The 22,589-nt window shown below is 38.4% G+C and overlaps 1 protein-coding gene across 1 annotated transcript in view; it reads right to left on the bottom strand.

The window, feature by feature from the left end:
* Positions 1-428: 428 nt before the first annotated feature.
* babam2 (BRISC and BRCA1 A complex member 2) overlaps positions 429-22,589 on the bottom strand; it is a 48,109-nt gene continuing 25,948 nt past the window's right edge. The window contains exons 7-12 of the mRNA XM_033988601.2: positions 18,595-18,704; positions 8,259-8,358; positions 2,837-2,907; positions 2,670-2,752; positions 2,389-2,542; positions 429-1,312 (exon numbers count right to left, since the gene is read on the bottom strand). Of these exons, the coding sequence (XP_033844492.1) occupies positions 1,249-1,312; positions 2,389-2,542; positions 2,670-2,752; positions 2,837-2,907; positions 8,259-8,358; positions 18,595-18,704 (582 nt within the window). The 3' untranslated portion in view covers positions 429-1,248. The remainder of the gene's footprint in view (positions 1,313-2,388; positions 2,543-2,669; positions 2,753-2,836; positions 2,908-8,258; positions 8,359-18,594; positions 18,705-22,589) is intronic.

Here is a 22,589-nt window from a genome sequence, read left to right on the forward strand (position 1 = left end):
TTATTTCATATAAGGCTCTGTATATTTGCATGGGAGGCAATGGTAGGACAATAACTCAGACTATGGCATCCACTATATCAATTTATCATTGCCCATTAGCATGAGACATCATTTTCACACATGGATTGTCCACCACAGAGTCCAGACATTAACCCCATTGAGCATCTTTGGGATGTGCTGGAGAAGGCTTTGTGCAGCGGTCAGACTCGACCATCATCAATCTTGGTGAAAACACTGGATGAAATAAATCTTGTGACATTGCAGAAGCTTATCAAAACAATGCCACAGCTAAAGCGTGCTGTAATCAAAGCTAAAGGTGGTCCAATGAAATATTAGAGCATGTGACCTTGTAAGTGTAATTGTAGAGAAACTGCTGACTCTGAACTGGGAGACCGACCACTTAGAAAATGAAAAGACAAAACCCTCATAATGAAAATGCATGTTTATTGGACTGGAGTAACATTCTTCTTTAACTTACATTTCAATTAACATCAGTAAAAGTTTCACAGGGATTTCAATGGTCAAATATAACACAGCATTTTACAGTGAAAATAGAGGTGAACTGTTTTATGACAAAGACAAATGATCAGTAAACAAAGATACCTCCAGCATTCCAACAGCTCTTTATGGTGACAGTTTCTATGTTGTTTACATAGAGACAATAATACCATTGACCGAACAGCAGCTGTAATGGAGTTTTAGCTCTAATGGAGTCAAAGTGGTAAAAACAGATTAGACATGATGCAATGAAAGAGGTGAAGTGAAAAACAGATCATTTCTTCTGCATGGCACCTGTTAGGCTATCTAGGGTGTAGCAAACTTAAGAATTAGACTGGGGCCAAATTAGGAGAATGTGTGATTGGTAGATAGCATCACCAAACAGTGGGATGGTCTAGTTTAGCGATCAAATCAAAATTAGAAGTGTTGCAAGAAATGAACCACCAGCAACAGGTGTCCGTGCGTCCCAACAACAAATATGTATTTCATGTTATGCATAAACTGTGGGCACTTAAACAAACATGTCTGGGTATCTTATAAAGTGAGGCTATGATGCTGAAGTTTCTCATTACTATGTCTAGTAAAGTGAAAGAGCAGATTAAGAGTTTTCAGTTTCATGGAAAAAGAAACTTGAGATTTACTCATGGTGCAGTCAGTGCACTTTGTCATCGTACTTGTACAGTACTTCTAAAGTCTTCCAGGTACGCAGCAATATACACAGACCATGTCTCTGCAGGCATGCCATTAAAACTACAGTTTCCCGTTGGCAAAGGCTCCCTCCTGGAACTGAGGGATGAAGCTCTTGAAGTACGCTCTGAGACACACACAAGACACAACAGTAGAAACGTACAGCAAACTAAACATCCACATGTGACAATAATTGTGATCCTGCCGCTTCAAAGCAGAGAACAAATTCACTGGGTCAGTCCCAGCGCAGCGTGTGGTAAAGAGGAGATGAAAGCAAAGCTGTTTACTACAATAGTCCAAATGCATCTGCACCAACATAAGCTATGAGGGAATCAGAAAGATTTTCATGGTTGTAAGCATAAGGTAAATATAAATACATACAAAAATAATTCAAATATCAAAGGAGAATGTGCAGCTCAGCTCTGGGAAAGCAGACAAAGGCACAAAGCACATGTCAGACGGATCATTTTAAGCTGCATTTATGAATGTTGCCTTTGCCAAGAACAAACAGAGGCCTATAGATTTCATGGGGTCATGTCAGTTTAAATACTCAGGGTGTGTACAGACAGCTACAGTTGTATTGTACTCTAATCACAACTAAAGTACATAGTATTTCCATTTGTTTTTGACCGTGCATGTTGTATATAAACATGCTAGACAATAGGCACGGCCACAGTCTGGCTTACTAATTACTTCTCTTAAAATGACACATATGTACAGACACTGGAGGAAATGCATGTGAAGTAGGGCAGAGGAAGAAGATCTAATAGTAATTTTTGTGAAAATTTGCAATTGTGATTTCATTTGTTTTTAAATCAGGATTCAGTGCATAATGTAAACACATTCAGCAGCATTAACATTTGAGAAAGATATTAATATGAAGTGATAAACTCAAACAAGAGTCCCATACATGTTTGAAGATGTCTAAACCGCAGATTAGCAAGGTTTCCTCCCCAAAATACTGGATATTTTATTGTGTGCAGTTGACATTTCATCTCCTACCTAAATAAGGCAGGGAATTACTGCCACACAACATATTTTAGGAACAAAAAGTAGAGCAGTACATATTCACAAATTGTAGCATCATTTCATTAACTGTATTATAGGAGTTTTGGCCCCCTAACATTGTGAACAATTGTCATGTTTGTTGTACATCCTCTAATGGAAAAATCAAATGGAAAAATGTGATGTAAATATACTTACTTTGCTCTTTTGGCCATCTCGTTGCCATCCCATCTAGGACTGTATGGATATGACTTCTGCACTTGTGAGTAAAGCTGACCGCTGTTTGTAAAGTGGTAGACGGATTGGAAGGTGAGGGTGGGCTGGTCCCGGGGGAAGTACAATGGTAAATCCACTACAAAACAAAATGTATATTGCGTATTATTTATTTATTTATTTATTTATTTATTTATTTATGTGTGCTTATGTATATAGACCAAGTCAAAATATTCAAATGGTTAAGTTGGATTTAACATCCTTACCATGCACTAAAAAACAAAAATCCTTCCACATGAGCAACAAGGTGAGTTTTGTGAAGCCCTCTGCATCATACTCTACAACGCCCCTGCAAAACAAAACAGTTTCCTAGTTTATTTTTTGCTGTTAAAATATGAGAAATCAGTGAAAAGTAATAACTAGATGTACTAACGTTCCAAAATGGCTCAGGAAGGCAGCAATGTACTCCCTGCGTTTGTGGTAACCTTGGATAACATACTGCACCTGCATAAAAGACAATGAGTGAAGAGGTTGAAGTGGTTTTGAAAGTACAGATTGTGACTCCATGTACCCAAAATGAGACAAAATGTCTGTTATTAAAATAAACATCTTTGTCAGCAGTCTAAGGCTTCCCCAACCTCAACACTACCTCAATACTATGACACAAATTATTGGACAGAAGATTTTAGTCTGAAATCTATTGCAAATGGAGTAAAAATGTGACATACACAGCCAAGTACACTATGTAACATTTCTGGCGGAAGGTACACTACCTTCTTGTATCTAAGGAGATGTCATTGAATTGCCTGGAATGTTACACAGTGTGGCATTCAACTTGTCTATTTCCATATAGGCAAAGCAGGTGACGCCACCACGTCATGTTACAGGTCAGATCTGTGCAAGCCTGCATGTTTTTATAATTATAAGTTAAACTAAAACAACTGGACTTACTTCATTTTAGAAGTAAGGTGAAACAATAAATCACATGTAATTGTAATACAAGAGAGAAACATTTAATGCCACACTGTGGAACATTCCAATAACAACAGACTTGTAGTGTAATAGGACTAATAATTATTTACTAGTATTATTAATATGAGTACAGAAGTGAATTGTGCATTTTTTGTGTGTTCAATATCTTTCTATTTATGAATTACATATAAACATGGCTAGGTTTCTATACATTTTTGAAAACATACTGTACTATGTATTTTCAATCACATCAGTGCTTTTGTGCTATTCCCTTCAGCACCTGTCTCAAACCTTCTCTGAGCTAAAAGCTAACACTGTTGGTTCACTACTGTTAGGAGACGCTTTACCTGTGGACCAGCCCACAGTGTAAACAAGGCCAAAGAAAAGCAAGATTAAAAGATATAGACCTTTCAACAGCTGCTTTCAGCTTGAGCTGAACAGAAAATAAAATAACATGGAGTCGCTGTTGATGTAGGCACATTGTTGTGGGATTTCAGTTTATCCTTTAATATAACAGGGTTGTGACATTTCAATCCAATGGTGCCAATAAAGTAAAGATGTAGGTAGGACTGGAAAATTAATTTAATTTGACTCAAGATTCAGTCATTTCTAACTGTCTATGATTTTTCTTAGGGTCTTTTTTCGCCAACGAGAGGTCTACAGCCAATCAATATGGGGAAAGACATTGGGATTTTTGTTGTCACATTTGCTCAGGCATAGGTGTAGGATTATTTTAATACTGTAATGAGTATTTTAAATCCAAAGAGAAGACTGAGGTAGTGTTAATCATAGAGGGTAGTAGGTTATAAACCCTGTGGTCAGCTTAAAAAAAATCTGTGGTCAGCCTGTAGGCCAGACTGCTCCTACAGTACAAACTACTACCATCTTCTATACAGATTTTGTGTGTAGTGTAATCATTACACATTTTTTTTAACTGCTGTGTGACATGAAAATCAAAAGCAAAAGAGGATGTGGAGTAGGATTCAAAATGTTTTTATTTGACCAGGAAGTACAGGTGATATTTTTCCACCTACATACGACTAGTATCTGACTGGCCACCAGCCAGTTGAGTGTCTAGTCCTTTCATTTGCCTTTGAAGCTAACATACCGGCACATAAATCACACATTTTGTCAAATGGACCATGGCAGTTTCTACAACATCAAAAGCATTATATATCAATATACATAAATTATCTGAAATGTGCCTCTTGGATTAATACAGATTTTTTGAATGCTCAATTTTATGTCAGACAGATGAGATTGAATATGTCTTTTGTCTCCCCTTTACAGATGATGACAGATAAAAAGGACAGTGGGATCTAGTGTGGACTGGAGAGAGAGTGGAGTATCAGGACTATAGCAAGAGACCGTATTGTTAGAGCCACTACCGTGCTTACTCATGGTTATGAGTGAATGTTGGTGTTCTTAAAGAGAACAGCAGTAATCTGTGCAGCACACAGTCTGAAGGCAGCTTAAACACACTGTGAGTCAGCTCCTGTTCAATGCTGTTTACATGGGACAGTGGAGGCGGGCATTTAGATTAGTGAAAAGCTGCAAGGCCGCTACTCAATACTGTTTATTTAGTTCCGCTGAGCGCCTGTGTTTCGGGGGAACTGCAGATCACTGAACTCTCACACCTATTCTGAAAAGGATATCCTGCCCCCACTGTCCATGATTGGCTGCCTGGAGGTTGGCATGATGCAACACAGGTGATGTTGTTGCGCAGGTATTTGAAGGTGCCCACGCCCATGCCTCGTTCTGTGTACCCTTTGTGTTTGACTGTCTGAACATGTGCCAGCGTTGCGGTGATGCAACAGCACCGGAAGTGCATCCTGATGTGTGATTGAGAAATGGCACCTACGCATTCATACAACCCACAAAGCCTGTCTGTGATTTCAAATAATAAACCAAGGTGAGCCTCTTTAGTTCTCTTTTTCTTTCAAGAGAGCAAATTGTGAGTGAGGCCACAGGAACTTTGAATTTCTATTAGAAGGATAGCAGCTTCGGCTTAGTAAGGGGTCCTTAATACATACATAAACTAAGAAGAAAAATTAAATAAGGGCAATTTTATCATTTATAAATTCAGTGGGACAATGTACATATATGTAATGTAATGAACATTTTAACAAATGTAAATATCCCTGGTTTAGCCAAGGTTTTAATTGGCAGTAATCCACATATTGTGCTTATACTAAATGCTTTAGAAACAAGTAAGACTGAGAAAAAGTGTTTCTTTCTGCTACAACATATACTGAAGCACCAAGTCTACCATGTGAACACAACTGTAATTAAAATGACATCATGGAGGTACTGTTATAAATGTACTATATCCAATATCTCTTATGAACCAATAAAATGGATGCAGTGTGGAGTTACTAAAACAAGTTTCATGTCTGGCAGTTCATCAGCCCATAACGGTCATGTACACACCCCTTTAACAATAATTTATCAATAGTATTACATGCAGCAATTATTTGTGGTACGTCAGAGATTAGCGGTTAAAGAACAGGATTAAATTCCTGTTTTTAATTCAACAAAATACTAATTACTATGACCTAGATTAGTGCTCCTTTAGTCAGAGTTTAGTCTAGATTTAAAACTGATCAAGACAAAAGCTTTTTAAGTCTTAAGCAATTTCTGAACTGGATTATATCATAATTTAGGCATGCTTCACGTCTTCAGTTAGGCGTTAAAGCTTCTTCTTGAAAAGCAAAATCCTTTCCAAGTTGTTATTATTTGAGAACTACTAATTAAAATATATAAAGAAGTGAGTATGTGAGAGAAGATGACATGCGGACACCAGGTGCGCAGTCCCTGTCTGTCTCACAGCTGAGGTATGTGCTGCTTTACATTGTGTCACTGCACTCGGAGCATCTGGAATAAGTGGGTGTATGTGATAAGTGACTGCTCAGGCTGCTATCTGGGAAATTGATATTATTGCTGTTTAGATGAGTAATAGCCCATAGTGTTAATGTGAACAATATACTGTAGGCGTAAGGTCTTGAAAAGTGATTTATTTTATACAAATAATGTGTGCTAAGATACTATAATTATAGATTATTAGTCACATGACAGTCACATACTCCTCTAATATTTTCCAGACAAAGTGACATAGATATGTTGCAATGGAAAAACACACTTCAGGATGCTTAGAGGTATCAGTATCTCAACAGGAAGTGTGTTGGGTTTGTTCATACAACTATTTTTGTAGAAATCTATTTTTGTGCTGGTTCCCTCTTATCTGTGCATGTAATCATCATTTTGTGTTAGAAGGCCTTGCCCCAAATTTGAAAGAGAGGGCTAAGTCCACATCAAATAGATCAAAATAGGGCTGCAGCGAACGATTATTTTAGAATTTGACTAGTCAGCAATTATTTTTGAATGGACTTCTCAAATGATAAAAATAATAATATATGTATATAAATAATAATATATGTATATACATATTTTTTATTTATTTACACATTTTTGACCAGATACAGGTTGAAATATGGTGATTGTAGATAGAGATCAAGTTGTTGATGCTGCTATTGTTATGCTGTTAGCTGTTGTTCTGATGCTGCTATTGTACATATTTTCTCTCTTTAAGTATTTCATTTGATTTTTTTAAGCATATCTTTTTAACTTTGTGCATGCCCTTATTTGTATTTGTATTTATTCAGTGTGTTTATGTTGCACTTTTTCACCGAAGCAAGTTCCTAGTTTGTGAACTGTGTTCACAGACTATGGCAATAAAAGTCTTCTGATTCTGATTCTGATTCTGAGATGGAGAATATTTGTAGTATTATTGTGAAAATCTCATATTTTGATTTGACGACAGTCTTTGTTGTGAAAGGTCTTTTAGCATGTGTTTTAGAATCTGTCTGTTTACCAACATCATTACATTCAAGATTTTGCTAAAACATTTGCCTAGTCTTTTCTAGTTCTGTAATTTTGGTGAAGCTTATAATTTTACTTCTTGGTTGGACATGGGGGACATATGACAGGTATGTTACCTAGCAACCAAAACGTGTCTAAATTACACAATAGTTATGATTTGACAAATAAATCAGTGTTTAAACTGTCAGAAAAATGCCTTCCTTTTGCGCAAATTGTCCCTGTATTTTGGATGACAGATGATGACAAAGATAGAATCATTCTGTTTAAGAACTCACTGCTACTTCCTGTATCTTCGAACTTCTTGTTTTCTACTTTTCTTCACAAACTGCCACTTGATTGATGTAAATTATGATGGATTTACCTCGGATACTATCCCAACAAACAAAGTAATAAGTAGAAAAATATATTGATCTGTCAAATGCACTTTAACCCAAGCAATCATGTCCAGTAATTTCATTCAAGATATGTTCCACTGGAAAGTTCAATAAAACAAACCAAAAGCTAATCAAGCTAATCAAATTTCCTTTAACAGTTATTACTCTACCATGTGGGCGTTCATGTGATGTGAAGCTTGGAGCCTGTAGGCCATTTGAGGACAAGCATGTAACAGACATGATTAGCTCACTAGTTAGCGTCCAGGTGAGAGAGGACAGACAGGGGAGACAGGGCGATCAGTATGCATTATGTGTGGGTGAAGAGAGTGAGAGAGAGGGTAGGGCGACTGGTCATGTGGGGGATGGGCTTCTCTTAACCCCCGAGCAAAAGGGCATTACATCTTGTCTCCTGCTCTGCATAGCTACCTGTCAACCTGTGGAAGCCAGGGAGCAGCAGACAGACTATGGAGATCGGCCAGGACGCCCACAATGCCAAACATATGTGCATCAGGACACATGTTAACAAGCAAACAGGCTATACACAGCACTGCGGCTAGGGCTGTGTTAAATATCATCTGCATTCAAAACTAGGACATAACAAAAAAAGCATTCAGCAACCATGTTAATTACCTTATTGGTGAGTAACTGGCACACTTGAGGAACATAATCGATTAGGCATCCTCCACTTGGAAAGGCTGGGATGTGCAGTGCAGAAGACCCTCCGAGAGCACTGATGGAGAAACAAAAACATGTTAACTGTGGAATCAAAAGTAACACTAGAGTGCACAATACTCATATGATTTGCAGTGCCGTTGAAGAGATTACAAAAGACATATTCAATCTCATCACACAAAGCCAATAAGCAGAGATGTGTAATTGCTACATTTGTAAACATGTCCTGAAGATTTTTTCTAATCTTGTTTTAATTGCAACAACCTCAGTTATTGGAAATTTCAGCTGGTAGAGACGATTGAAACAGTGACAATAAAGTAAGCAGTAACGGTAAACTAATGGAATAAAAGTATTACACAGACACTGGTGAGGTAATAATATGTTAGCAATGTGATGAAAGGGGAGTAGATTTGGGAAAACATCTCCCCCACAGGCCATGAAGAGGAGGAGATGGAGAAGCTGAGGCGGCTGAGGATCCTCCTTCTCTGATGGAGAAAGGGCAAAGAAGGGTCATGGTACTGCAACTGCAACTACATTTTGTCAGAGGTGAGAGAGTGTATATATAGTAATCGGTTGAGATATGGTTGGATGAGAGGTAAAAACGACAAACATGACTATACTAAGCCTGGAGGAGTGCCCCCTCCTGCTCATTTCCATGGAAATGGAACAACATTTCCATGGAGCACAATGTTACATACTCCGTCTTTAAAGACATCAAATCACACACTGATTAATCTCAACACCTATTCATTTGCAGAAAGCTTTTGAATAGTTTTACTATTTGAATTCAAAATAAGTTGGTGACTCATAGCTGTGGCATCCTCTTTATTCCTTTCCTTATACTGGTCTGACATCTTTCTGATTGTGCAGCATAGAGATCTATTAGTGATTAATTCATGCTTATTTAATCAGAAAATCTGCTGCTGTAGTTCCTCTCTGAGTACACAGCTCACTCTATCTTTTTTGATTTGACGAAGTAAAACAGGGAATACCCCCAGGACAGGTGAAAGGTCTTAAAGAAGCACTCATTCTGTCGTAATGCTCATTTTGAACATGGACGTCCACAGATGATTTCTTCTACTTGACACACAGGCAGATTTGGTTTTATGGAGTACAAATGCCTGTCTACAGTATCTGACAACCGTTTACCAGGTTGAAAAGGCATCACGCATGTACTTAAGGCTCATCAAGAAACATCATGTCAAACACACATATGGTAAAACAAATCCTTAGGCAAAAAATAAAGTTATTATGAGGTGAAAATGCAGTGAGCGGCAAATGTGTTACTGCACTTCAATGCATTATATATAGAGTAGACCAATTTAATGATTCATATTTTGATTGTGATTATAATTATTCTCCCATCGCCAAGAAAATGGTGTAATCAGAAAAACAATTAATAATTAGCTGTTTTGAATGATATGGGCTCTCATTCTGCCCAACAAAACCTGGAGCATAGCCAACTTGTCTAAGGTTTCAAAACATGAACCAAAAAGACATTGCAAAGGATTAGTAACAGGTCAATATTTTCTCTGGTAATTTCAGACTATGTAATTGTTTCAAACAATTGTGATCTCAGTTTTTTCCATAATCAAGCAGCTAGCAGCTAGGGCAGAGGGATTAATCACATTTTAAATGAATCAAGTATCAATTCTTTCAAATTAAATGCTTTGTGCTTTTTAATTTAAGTTTTGCCAGTAAAAGGATATGCAGTCCACATTTAGAAACATTTGGACTGTTCTACGTGGCACAAATGAGAGAAATGGCACAGATTAAAAGTCAGATTCAAGAAATTTATACTTGAAAGTTGTGATCTATCAGTACAAAAAAAGATTCATTTTGCCATATTGCTCAGCCCACAATATGACATATTTTGTAAATGTGAGAAGCATAATCTGGAGGAGGCTGATGTAATGTGCTCCTCCTTAACTCAAAGATAGGGAATATTTCAAAATAAACGTCATCGAATGGTTACTGGTAAGTGAACATTTGGCCTTATAGGGGAGGTGACAGGAATTTAGTTTATTATACAGTATTGACAAATCTCTTAAAAGATAATACATTTTTTGTTAGCTAACTTCCCAAACAAACAGCTAAACTTACAGAAACAAGCCAAGCAAGCTGTCAACGGCACTGCTATTGTCAAACTTATTTTCTCCTCCAACCCAAACCCAGTATTTACACAGAGCTTTGTTCAAATAATTAGCGTTAGCATGTGCATTTCCCTGCTCAGCAACAAATAGCTCACTGCATCAAGCACAAGAAAGCCTTTGAAAAGGAAAATCTAGCTGATGCCCATCTATCCACCCACAGGTCTAAGAATAGCGCCATATCATTCAGATGGAAATGCGTTTGAGAGGGACAAAATAAACGGTGCTGCGTTCGTCACTCATTTGTGTCAATGTGGGCCTAGGAACAAAAAAGTACGCTTTCTGTTGCACTGGTTTTCTGGTTTACTGAAAAGACAAATGGATGGGATTGTAACGGTCGCGTGTAATGGCACCAAACCAGACTAGAATGCAACGAGGAAAAAGTGAGAGTGGATTAAGCCAACAGTGAGTGATGAGCATATGAGGAAGTAATTTAGAAACAGGTCAAAAGTGACAAGGAAATGGGTAAAATACAGTTGCGAATGAGACAAAAAGAAGATGACGGGTTTAAAGAGGGTAACCATGACAACAACAACAACACAAAATCAGTTTATAACTACATCATCTAAAATTCAGATTAGGATTTATAGTGCGAAGAAGCTCTGGGTATGATATCCTTGATGAGTGACAGGACTGTTAATCACCATGTCATTATGGTATGTGACATAAATACTCCACTTAAAAACATTTCACATGCACATAATGCAAAAGTAGTTAATGTTTATTTTTGGTTTTGTTTCTTCAGCCTCAGTTTAAATTGTGAATGTAGTCAATGTATTAAATCATAGGCGTGCATGCTTCATAGGCGTACTTCCTGTAAGCATAAGTGGCGTGCTTTTCCAGGAGGGCCCTTGAGTCCTCCCTCGGCCTTAAATGGTGACAGTGCTCTTAACACTACCCACACATTACAGAGTCATCATACAGACATGCTACCTAACACAACCCCTGTGAGCAACGCGGCTAACTGTATGACGCTTTACAGTAGGCACACACGTACACAACTTGGAAACGGGCGCCTATGACTTAATAACACATACACTGGTGACAGAAGGGACTTAAGTTTAAAAAGGAGAGGATTTCCAACACATAACGACTTCAGGCTAAATTACCCAACTTTTTCATGTAAATTAGAAAATGTTGTTTCCTCCCCCCCTATAAAATGTATTGTGAAAGGACTTTGTGACAATAATCAAACCATTACACGCTGTCTTCTTTAGAAAAACATTTTGTCTAATGGAAACATGTAGGAAAGAGCCATGTGAGTCACTATATGACGCTTTGGGGTGAGAGCTGATTGGGTGTTTACGGGTGGTCTACCCTGCTTCATTTTTTCCTTCTGAACAAAGCTGGTCTAAAGTTGTTGCAGTGCCCAAATAATGCATGTGGATATAAGCAAAGAGTCTATGTGTCAAAGAGTTTGAGAAAGCTAGAAAATAGTTAGATTTAAAGCAACCTTCTCCTTTCCTGGCTTGAAAATCAGCTACTCCAGCTTTAAGGCAATGTAGAATACACCTTCTTGTCCATGTTTTTTTTTTTTTTTTTTATTTTATTTTGAAGAACACCCAGTGACATAGAAACACATACAATATTTACAGCTTACTATTTACAGAGAAAGTTGTGTTGATGTGTAAAAGTGTTAGGGGGGGGGGGGGGGGGGGGGGAGTACAGTACGGTACCTGCATTATTCTGTCTTGGTTGGTTTTCTTTGTAAGTATGCGTGTGTGTGTGTGTGTGTGTGGGTGGGGGGGGGGGGGGGGGGGGGGGGGTGTGTGAGTGTATGAGTGTGTGTGCGGAGATAAAGAAGTAATACTAATAATATTAATAATAAAAGTAAAGATAACGATAACAGGTTTTATTATTGCTGTCATACTCAGTGTTGGTCAATATTGTTCTATGTTAGTTTTGTGGTCCTAATGGTGGTATTGGTTATTTAGATTTAAATGTAAAATGTGTGTGCATGCGTGTCCTGTACAATGCATTAAAAGAGGCAAGGTTTTGGTGAGCCCGCACTCAAGGGGCAGTACCCCCTAGCAACGCGCCCATTCCTTGCTAACCCTAATCTTTTTTATGTATTTGTTGTCAATTATTATTATTATTGATTAATAATTAATTTATTATGATTAATAAGTGTTATTATTGTGTATATATATATATATATATATATATATATATATATATATTATATATGTGTGTATATTTAAATTATTATTTAATAATTCATGTTCTTTATTTTAATATTTAATATGTGTGTTTATATTCATCCATTTATTTATCTCCATCAGAACCACAAATTAATTCAATAAATAAATTAGTTAATGAATAAGGCAATAATAATGACAATAATAGTAGTGACAGCAACAATAGAAACGTGTACATACAATGAAAACAATAACACAACAATAATAGTGATATACAGCAATAGTGGTGGTATGATTGCAATTATTGTAATAAAGTTTACATAATGTCGTGTGTGTGTGTGTATGTGTGTGTGTGTGTGTCTTTGTAGGAATGGGGGGGTGTATAGGAGTGTGCGTGGCATTCTCATAATTACTATGTTAATGGTGTTATAATAGTCTATTGGTGGAGTTTCTGTCCATGTTTTTTAATGTATCTTACATAGCCATTGGAAAGCTACAAATGCATCAATCACACAAAATCACACTGCACACTACTGCAAACACTGAAGGGTTTGGCCAAGTGTTTGTTTAGTAACACACTGAAAAACAATGATAGAAAGTCAATATTTAAGACATGTTTTGATTTCCTGCACTATTTCTTGGAAAAGCGATTTTCTTGGTATCCGATACTTGTTTTGTTATTCCAGTTTGAAAGATGTAGCCAGATATACCATTAGTGTTTATACTTTAAATAAAACCTTTAAATGAGTAGTTTTTGGAAGCTAAGTGCCCTCTCTTTCTTATAATTACCTTCATTTTGCAAAGGGTCATAGCCAAAGAACAAATGTGTGTCCTTAGAAAGACCCCAGTGGAACATTATGGCTCTGGATATGAACCCATTTTTATCAATTTGGACAGTAGATAACCAGTGCAACCTGACCTCAGAGAAGCACATACCAAAGCACACTGTTTTATAATCTTTCAAAATCTTTCAAAATGCTATGTAGTAATGATCCACCCATACTGGTAACGAGCTATACAAACCAGTGCACCTTTTATACAAAAAAAAGAAAGAAAAGTCATGAACTGTAATCATAACTCCCAGTCCTTGAAGTGGGCGGTGTAATACAGTGTAATAGGCTGAGTCACACATTTTTTTTTCCTGAGAATCAAAAGATAAAGTACAATTTATAGCTTTTTTCCCCCTCTTCAATTCTTCCAAACTCATGTACTGCATAAGGATATTCACCAAACAAACCTTTAAAAGCACAATCATTGTTTTCCGCAAAGCCTTTATATTGTTGTAAGAACAGGTGAAGAACATAACACGGGAAGTTTGTGCTGGCTTGATGATTTCTGACAGCGGCAAAGGGCTCAGGAAACCTTGAAAAATATCTGATCATAATGCACAGATTTCAAAGGCCGTAGAACACCTCTGCAGACCTCTGGAGAAGGGACACACGCGGTCGCCCACGCACACACATCCTTATAGGCACCTACAGGCAAATGCAGATCTGCAGATAAACATGAGCCCAGCGCAGCCTAAAACTGTCTCTCTGTGTAGATTTTTATGAGCTCCTAAATCTGGTTTGGGGGCAGAGACGGCAGTGCCCACTCAATTCTTTTAAGCAAGGCAGCAGGTTTTTCCGGGGAAGCAAAGACAGTCCCAGTGCATCTCATGGGTATGGTGCAATAAGGTAAACAACTAGCATGAAGTTAAAAGCAGTGAGAGGGGAGAGACACAATATTGAGCATAACAGCTAAGAGTTAGTTTCTGGTTTGGGTAAAACATTAGTACAATTATATTTTTAATCATGAGGTTGAACAGGCAAAAGGGTAACAGGCGAACGCAATTACATAATAATTAAAACCTAGCCCAGAGCATAATAATTTTTTTTTTAAAAAGCTCTTCAATGGAGTTTGAAGGATGCTAATTGATGATTTTTAATTAAAGGCAATTTTTTACAAAGTCATTGTAGGTTCATTCTACACTACGAATTTACAGGTGTCATAAAAAGTACCATGAATGTTCTACCAGACTATAGCCCAAATTTGTATGGCTAGGGATATCAAAATTATTATAACTGATAACTGTGATTACTCAACTCAAAATACTGCAAGAAGAATTCAAACTGCAAGAACTATGAAATAATAATCAAGTTTTGAGAAGAGTTTTAGAAGCAAAAATAAATCCATTCAAATCAATCTACTTTTCAAAACAGTCAACCTAAATTTGAAGTGATTTTATTTTATTTTATCTGGCTGTTTATGTCACATTAACTTCATACAGAAAGCCTGACTTCCCATACTAAAGGAACGGTGAACTAGACAAAGTGAAGGAAAATAAATTAAGGATTTCACTGTTTGGTCATGGTGTTGATAATCGTGAACAATTGTAAAATTGTTTTGCATGTTCTAAGATATGATATTGTGACACCTAAACTGAGGTGAAGTAGCTATGGCAACAGTCCTCTGTAGTCATAGCAATTAAGCAATTCAAATCAAAATGTTATATCTTTTGACTGGAGAATGGTCTTCTATGAGTCCTCACAAACTCCTTCAATTCAAGAAGGACTTGAATTGAATAAAGATTGCTGCTGGGGTGTAGCTATGTGTTTGGGATTGTGTAAAACATGAAATTTGAGATATTCTTAATCATAGAATGTAATAAACGCAACGGTATTAGGCTATGAAATTATAAACCAATTAAAAACAGCTCCGAGTCCCATGACAGAATTTGGGAGGATGGCAATTGATCATATTTAATTAAAGGCCTGTTATTGTCAGTGCAGGTTCACTCTTTGGTACCAAATAGAAACTCAGAGTCAGGAATGTAAATTTTGTCTTGCCAAACCACATATATACCAATTAGTAATCTATAATCTATACTTCAAAATGTCATATGGCAATTTAATCAGCAGTGCTTACATGCTTTCCTAGTTTATTTAATTATGTGTTCTTCTAAGCCATTTGCGTTATTTTATATAAAGTATGAATCTTAAACAGGTAATTCTCCATGCCTCCAGAGTCACAGCAAAGTAAGAACTTCTTATAATCAATAACTCCTACAAAATGCGGCGAATACAAGGTGCAGTCACATCAAAGACACATGAGCAGATGGAGCGGTCTGTGCTGTGCATTATTGGTTAAAATGTGGGTGTTTCAGCATTTTTCTCCATTTTCTCCACCACACAATAAAGTGGAAAAAAAAAAAAAAAACACCAAACAGATAGCAGCGACTCAAAAGGTAAAAAAAAGAGTGAATCGAGGTGTAGCTCTGGGCGAGTTTGCTTTGGAAATTCTCAGATCTGACCAATGTGAAAACGTGAAATCAAACAACCCAAGAGTGATGGTAGACGCAAAGACAGGAAGGATAGAAAGATAAAAAAAAAAACATCAGTTTTTCCATTGGAGCGAGAGACGACCTTGCAGAGACAAGCGCGCCAATTTTTAGTCTTTCAAGTCCCACTCACTCACACTGGCTTCCCTTTGAGGATCAGCCAGAGGGATCAGCGGAGGAAAGGAAAACAGAGGGATGGGAAAGAGGAGAGGGGAAGGAGACACATGAGGAAATGAACAACGAAAAAGAGCAGGATACAAGGACAACCGGAGTTAAACGCTTTAGCAGTGAGAGGGGCAGAGTTACAAGGAGATGTCTGCAGATGGCACAGAGGCTGCATGGGAACAAAATTACAGGCCAAGGGATCAAAGGAAGACGATAAAGTAGATAGAAATAGCAATCCAATAAAACCAAAAACATTTGATTGACATTTATCAAATCTACAACACCCCATAAACATGTGCACTTTATCAAATGGGCACTTTTATTACAACAATGTGCCAGCTGTGGACAGAAGACACACATCTGTTTTTGATATGTCTTTACAGCTTTGAGAAACTATTCAATAATGATAAATAAACCATTATTTGTAGACAAGAAGACAGGAGACATAAATCATCATTAGAGCCCGTGTACATTTGCTGTGTCTTATTTTTTATTTATATGGGAAATACAGCAAGTTAAAAATATACATTTCTTTCCACACATAAAGCTGTGAGCAAAACAGAATAATCAAAGGCTCTTGTATGGATGAAGTCTGTCAAACATAACAGGGAAAGAGATGTGGCAGCACACTGAAATAAATGTGTTTTCCTCTTCACTTGGGCCCATGTAAAATAATGGGCACCAAAGGCTAACAAGGGTCAGTAAGGACAACAAGAGCTAACAGATCTGCAAAAACACGCAGCAGAGGCTAACACACACATTAGCGTGCTAAATTAAGTAGCATCCGCAGCGAGTAGAAGGCAGCACAAATGCACTGAAGCGTAAACATGTTACACACATGCGATCATTTTGTCTTCAAACAATCGCAGAGCCATACATTGTAGCCTTAGGTCATGAATTAACACACTCCCACACAGCACACAGAAAGGTGCAGAAACACTTGTACTGTGGCACATTCATGCAACCTTCATATGCATATGTGCAAATAGAGGCAGGAAGCAGAGGAAGCATGAGGACTGGGCTAAATGTGTTTGGAGGTTTGCATTCTAACATATTTTACAGTGTTTTATAGCCTCAGCTCATGCACCCTCTTCCACCCCCCACCACCACCACCACCACGGTCGCCTGCTCCACTGCCTTCAGCCTACTCTTGTCTTCTCCTGTCTGCTCCTCTCACGCTACTGGACGAGAGTACTGCCTCCAAGAGGATCTCAAGTCTGGTCTGGAGCTGCGTCAAGGTCACTGTCACACGCAAGTACAAGTAACACAGCTTACAAGATATCATAAGTTTAGTAGACATCACAGCAGTATATGGGTGAAGGCTTTGACTAAGAAAAAGCATATTGCAAGTAATATTTGATCCTTTAAACAACATTTTATAATTGCTGAATTTAAAGACATGCTATATCTTTTCTGAAGGGTCTGCCACCTACTCTCCTCTATGGAGATGTTATCGCTTGCTTGGAAGAATGGATTTAAATATTTTATCTTCTGTTTATTCAATTATGGTTGTTTTCACTGCCAACAAAAGTATCTTAAAAACATGTATAACATGCATGACTGTGAGTGAGGTCACCCCTCCACAGATGTGACCTGTAACTTGGCCAAGTAGCTTGTCCACAGGGAGATCAATGGCATCCTTAACCTTCCAAGCCAAAAAGGACCAACTACAGTGGTACTTTTAGAAAAGTTCCTTAGTGCACCTTTATCATTTTGTTTTTAAACTGATTAAAAAAAAAGTGTTGTAGCAATGATTATTTGATTATCAGAGGTCACATTTATTTTCTGGTCAATATGGTCATGTTGATTGTTGTTCCGGCCACACAAGAGTAAGCTCTTGATTAGATGACAATATAGGTGTACAAAAGACAAACGTGATCGAAAAAACATATCTCTGTATTTGAGAAGAGCTCAGAGGGCAGAGTGCACAAGGAGGAAAAGGTGAAGTGTGTCCAGACAGAGAAAAGTGGTGGAGGAGGAGCAGTGGGCACCAGAGGTCTCCTAACCTGGCGCGACGGTGCGTTTCCTTGTAAATAAACATCAGCCTGAGATTATTCCAGGCACGAAAGCCCAAACCGAAGGGGGCCTGGGGTCAGAGAGAGCCCATATCTAACACACACATGTTGCGTTTCCATGCTTTTTGAGGACATTAACTTTAACCTAAACCCTATTTTAACAAATTTGGCCCTAAATTAATGATCCTAAATTTAAACCATGATGTTGATCTAATAATAAAGAATTTACATGATGGAGACCTGATATTTGACAGGTCCCCATGATTTGAATGTGTACAGATTTTAGTCCCCACATTGTACATATATTCAGCTGCAGCAAAAAAGAGAAAACGTAATATTACAAGAGTACAGAGGTTGTTGCTTGTTCAAGTTTTACTTTGGAACAACATAAAATTCACCAACTAAATACAGTGGTATTATTGGTTGACACTGCAGTCATTTCAGTCTCTTTATTTGATTCAGCCAGTCTTTTTTGTACCATTGTTGAACTAATTTGACCTTACTTACTGCTCAATGCTGGGAGAAAGGTAGAGCTTGGGGAACACCTGTGTGGCCTCAGCATCTTCAAAGCTGACAGACAGAAGCGCCATGTCCTCACCAGGGTCAAGGGTTGTGTCCTGGGAAAGACAACAGTTTATTAATATCAATGCAATGAGGGCTCTATTTCAGTTTAAGTAGACAAGTCCTAAAAATCTGAAGGGGTGCAAAGGAAACCAGGAGAGGCACCAGATAAAAACATCTGTTGGTTTTCATGCTACATTAGCCTTAACAGCTGCATGAGGCTGAGCTGATGACTGGAAGCACCATCAAATCAAGTGTGAGAGGCAAAGGCCACCCGGAGCTGTGTGGTGCAAACTTCTCTTCAAGCTCTTCATTTACCATTCTGTGACGTTTTTCCTAGAGCATGGCACCGCCATTAGTGCACTTCCACGTCAAATACCAATCTAGCCTGGTTTCCCTGACAGAGCGTTAATCAAATGTCTTACAGATGGTTTGAACTCATCCAATTGTTATAATCACTGCCCGAGATGGTGAGAGGAAATGTAGCTACAAAGATGATGGACAAAGGCAAAAGGCTACCAGTTAGCAGCAGCATGGCCTCCCACATGAGCAGGCCTATTAACTAATTGCACATGTCTGCCCCACACAAAACTAAAGTGACCACTAGAGACAGGCTGAGTGGGCGGAAAACTTCACTGAGCAGATTTTCTTCAAATCAAGTGGAATAATATAGTATCTTTTGCATGCATCCTAATAATTACAATTAATTAAATTAACAAATTGCAACTGGATGAAAATAATAAAGATATATGTAGAATTCGATGCACTAAGGGTTAGTTGAAGTTCAAATACACAATATGACACTTCATTATATCATAAAAAACCTCCCTGCGGCAGTATCGAAGTTGTGGAAGATGAAATATAGATTATTAGTATTAAACAGCGTTTGCTTATTGAAGCCCATACACACAGTCACAGCAGGGGCTCTGCAGCCTGCTCTGCTCGTCTCTGAGGCTGCACTGGGCTGAAGTAGTCAAAGATGCAGCGAGTATGGCATCCAAAAGTGTTGCCTGATGGAATCAGCTCTCACCAATGGACTGGGCTCCAGTAAACAAGAGCAGCCCTATGAAGCAGTGCTCAGGGCCGCTGCGGCTGACGATATGGGACAGAACAGACCCGAGACAACAAGCTGGATGAGGGGGTTTAGGGGAGAAGTCCATCAAACTAACGGCATGCCCTTAACTTTGTATTTGAAATGTAAAAATTCTTGCCTGCATAAAAATAGACCTGATTTCTTGAGAAGGCAATTTTCAAACAAAGCACAAAGAGAAAAGAAAGGCACCTGATTAACATAGAGCAGCATTATTTATGATAAAAAAAAACCATGTGCCCATAAATAAAAGGAATGTTAACATGTCCATCAAATATCTGGTTATAACCCCAAAGCCTGGGAACAGACATCTGTATGAGAAGAAATGTGACCTCCATGCCCCTTTATTCAGATTGATACAGAATGTATTCCCCTCAGTAATGAAATTAAGCCCCAAACGGCCATTAAGTGCAGTGTACACACTTGTTATGTCTTTTGAACTAAACAGACTGGAGGGCAATGCGTGCTTATGTAAAGATAACAAAGGACTTCCATTAAAAATCCTGACTCCACAGGCTACAGGCAGGGTCTTAATGAAGTACGTCTTCATTGTAATGAGCACTGAAAAGCCTCGCTCGAACCACTGTCCTGCAGGGAAGGTGCAGACACAGAGGCAGTATTTACTGAGCCCGCTGGGCACAGTGATTCAGCTGCTCCAGGACTAGTTTTAAGTAAGTACAAAGTGAGAGCGGAGAGCAAGGTTAGAGGGGGCCTGAGAGTCCACCACTCTCAACACATCTCTGATGCTCCTGACTCCTGCAGACAGCCTCTGTTCTTTCTGTCCGCTGTGTCTGCTGCCCTGGCCTCTGGCAGCTCACTGTGCTCCATGTGACAGGCTGGAGATGTGACAGCTGTCCTTATGCCAGACCAAGTCTGGCCAAAGTCACAGCACACACAACACACAGTGATGGGCTCCACTGCAGGGGAGTGGAGGAGGTAAGGGCACGCTGTCCGCCTTCTTCACCCAACTTTAAATGTCAGGCCCAGCGTAATGGGAGGCATGACTGACAGCGGGATTGTTGTGTGAGGACATGTCCAGCTCCTGGGCCAGCTGTGAGTGGCCCTGTGCATATGCTGGACACACAAGAGGAAGTAACCTTCTGCTCCAACAAGGGCCACATGTGTCTTTCATGTTTGGCTCTCTGCTATTGAAGACTTTAATTCATTAACTTCAATGCACCAGTCTATGATGCAATGATAGAATATGAACAAATCAAAGTGCAGTATGGCTATCAAAGTAAAAAAAAAAAAAAAGAAAAAAAAAAGGTAAATATATTTCAAGCCAAAATATCTGTTCAGTGTTTACTGGAACTGCAATAAGACGAGGAGAATCACTGAGGATCACAGGGTCAAGGTGGTTACTGCCCTAAATGTCTCTTGCCATGATGAGAAGTGCTTTGACTGAGAGGGCCAGTAGAAGAGATAGTTCCTAATTATGTAGCTGTTCTTCTGTTGACGGCAATGTGCTGTACGCCCTGAAGGGCTGTGATGAAGACAACAAGGAGTTTATAAGGTCACAGAAAGACTTTGGACGCAATTCTAAGATTATATCCCCTGTTAATCTACAGTGGTGTCTAGGAGGGAACGCTAGATAGTATTTAACCAACCTTGTCACTGAAGAACTAAAACAACAGTGTACAAAACATTCAATTACCATGATCAGTTCCAATTGCTTAGCAGAGCCAGCTGAATTCATGTGCCAATGTAAACTATATGTGGCAACTTCCAATGAAGTCTTCAACAGCCTCTGTGAAAAGGCTGGGACCTGGGCCAAAGCTTGACTGTGGTGGTAACAATAACTGGCTGGTGACCAATGGATGTGACAATGAGCTGATAATATTACACTTGCACTAGTCATGTGTGACGGTGGCCAAGAGTCAGTGATAGTGTGTCATTGGGAGCATGCTCTGAACATATCAGAAGTGTGAAGCTACAGGCTGGGAGCCATGGGTGTGACTCAAGTATGTGCATTTACATGTGGAGAACAGGGGAGGGATAAATGAACATATGGTGCATGTTATGTGTCAAAAATAAATGAATGAAATACCAACAGGAAACAGACTTGGGTTTAATGGGAAATACATTTTTTTCATTATAAATATCATTTGGACAAATTTAGATAGAGATACTTATTATTACTTTTGCTGGAGTAACATCCAAGTTGAGAGTTTGAGGCTGTATATATCTTTATCTATCTCTGAACTATAGATCCTCTGTGACACCACTATCGGATATTTGAACAAACCTAAACAAGAACCAAACTGAAATTAAGAAAATGAATTTTCTTTTGGTGAGAGAACAGTCTAGAGGCTTTGGGAGAAGAGGATGCTCGTTTAATTCATAAAAATCATTCTTTGTCAGTGCGACCTCAGACGGAACACAAAATACTAATCCTGACCACATGACCAATTACTTTGGCTTATTCTCAAATGTAATGTCAAATGAGAGCTTCAGGGTGAGAAGAATGACCACCTCCATCAAATGAATATTAAAAAACATATTTTCTTACAATGGGGGTCTCAGAGTTGCTTGCATTGTTATTTGAGGGGTCATGGCCCTGAGACACCGGTTGCTTATTTATTTGTTCCAATAATGTGAGAAAGAAATTAGCCAAAAATGGGCACAAAAAAATAAAATAAAAATGTAATAACATATTTCTCTTAAACTGAAATTATACTTGGTTGTGTACAACATCACAGGGCAAGTAGTGTACCAACCTCCATACTGCTTGGCAAACCAAGAGACTATTGTTTGTAGATAATAAAACATAGACTAAATTATTATTCCCTAGACATTGGTAATCCAAGGGTAAGAAAAAGCCACAACTCGCAAATGAGCATGGACAGCCAGC

The sequence above is a fragment of the Periophthalmus magnuspinnatus genome, chromosome 22 (assembly GCF_009829125.3).
Source record: "Periophthalmus magnuspinnatus isolate fPerMag1 chromosome 22, fPerMag1.2.pri, whole genome shotgun sequence".
Taxonomy (NCBI): Eukaryota; Metazoa; Chordata; class Actinopteri; order Gobiiformes; family Gobiidae; genus Periophthalmus; species Periophthalmus magnuspinnatus.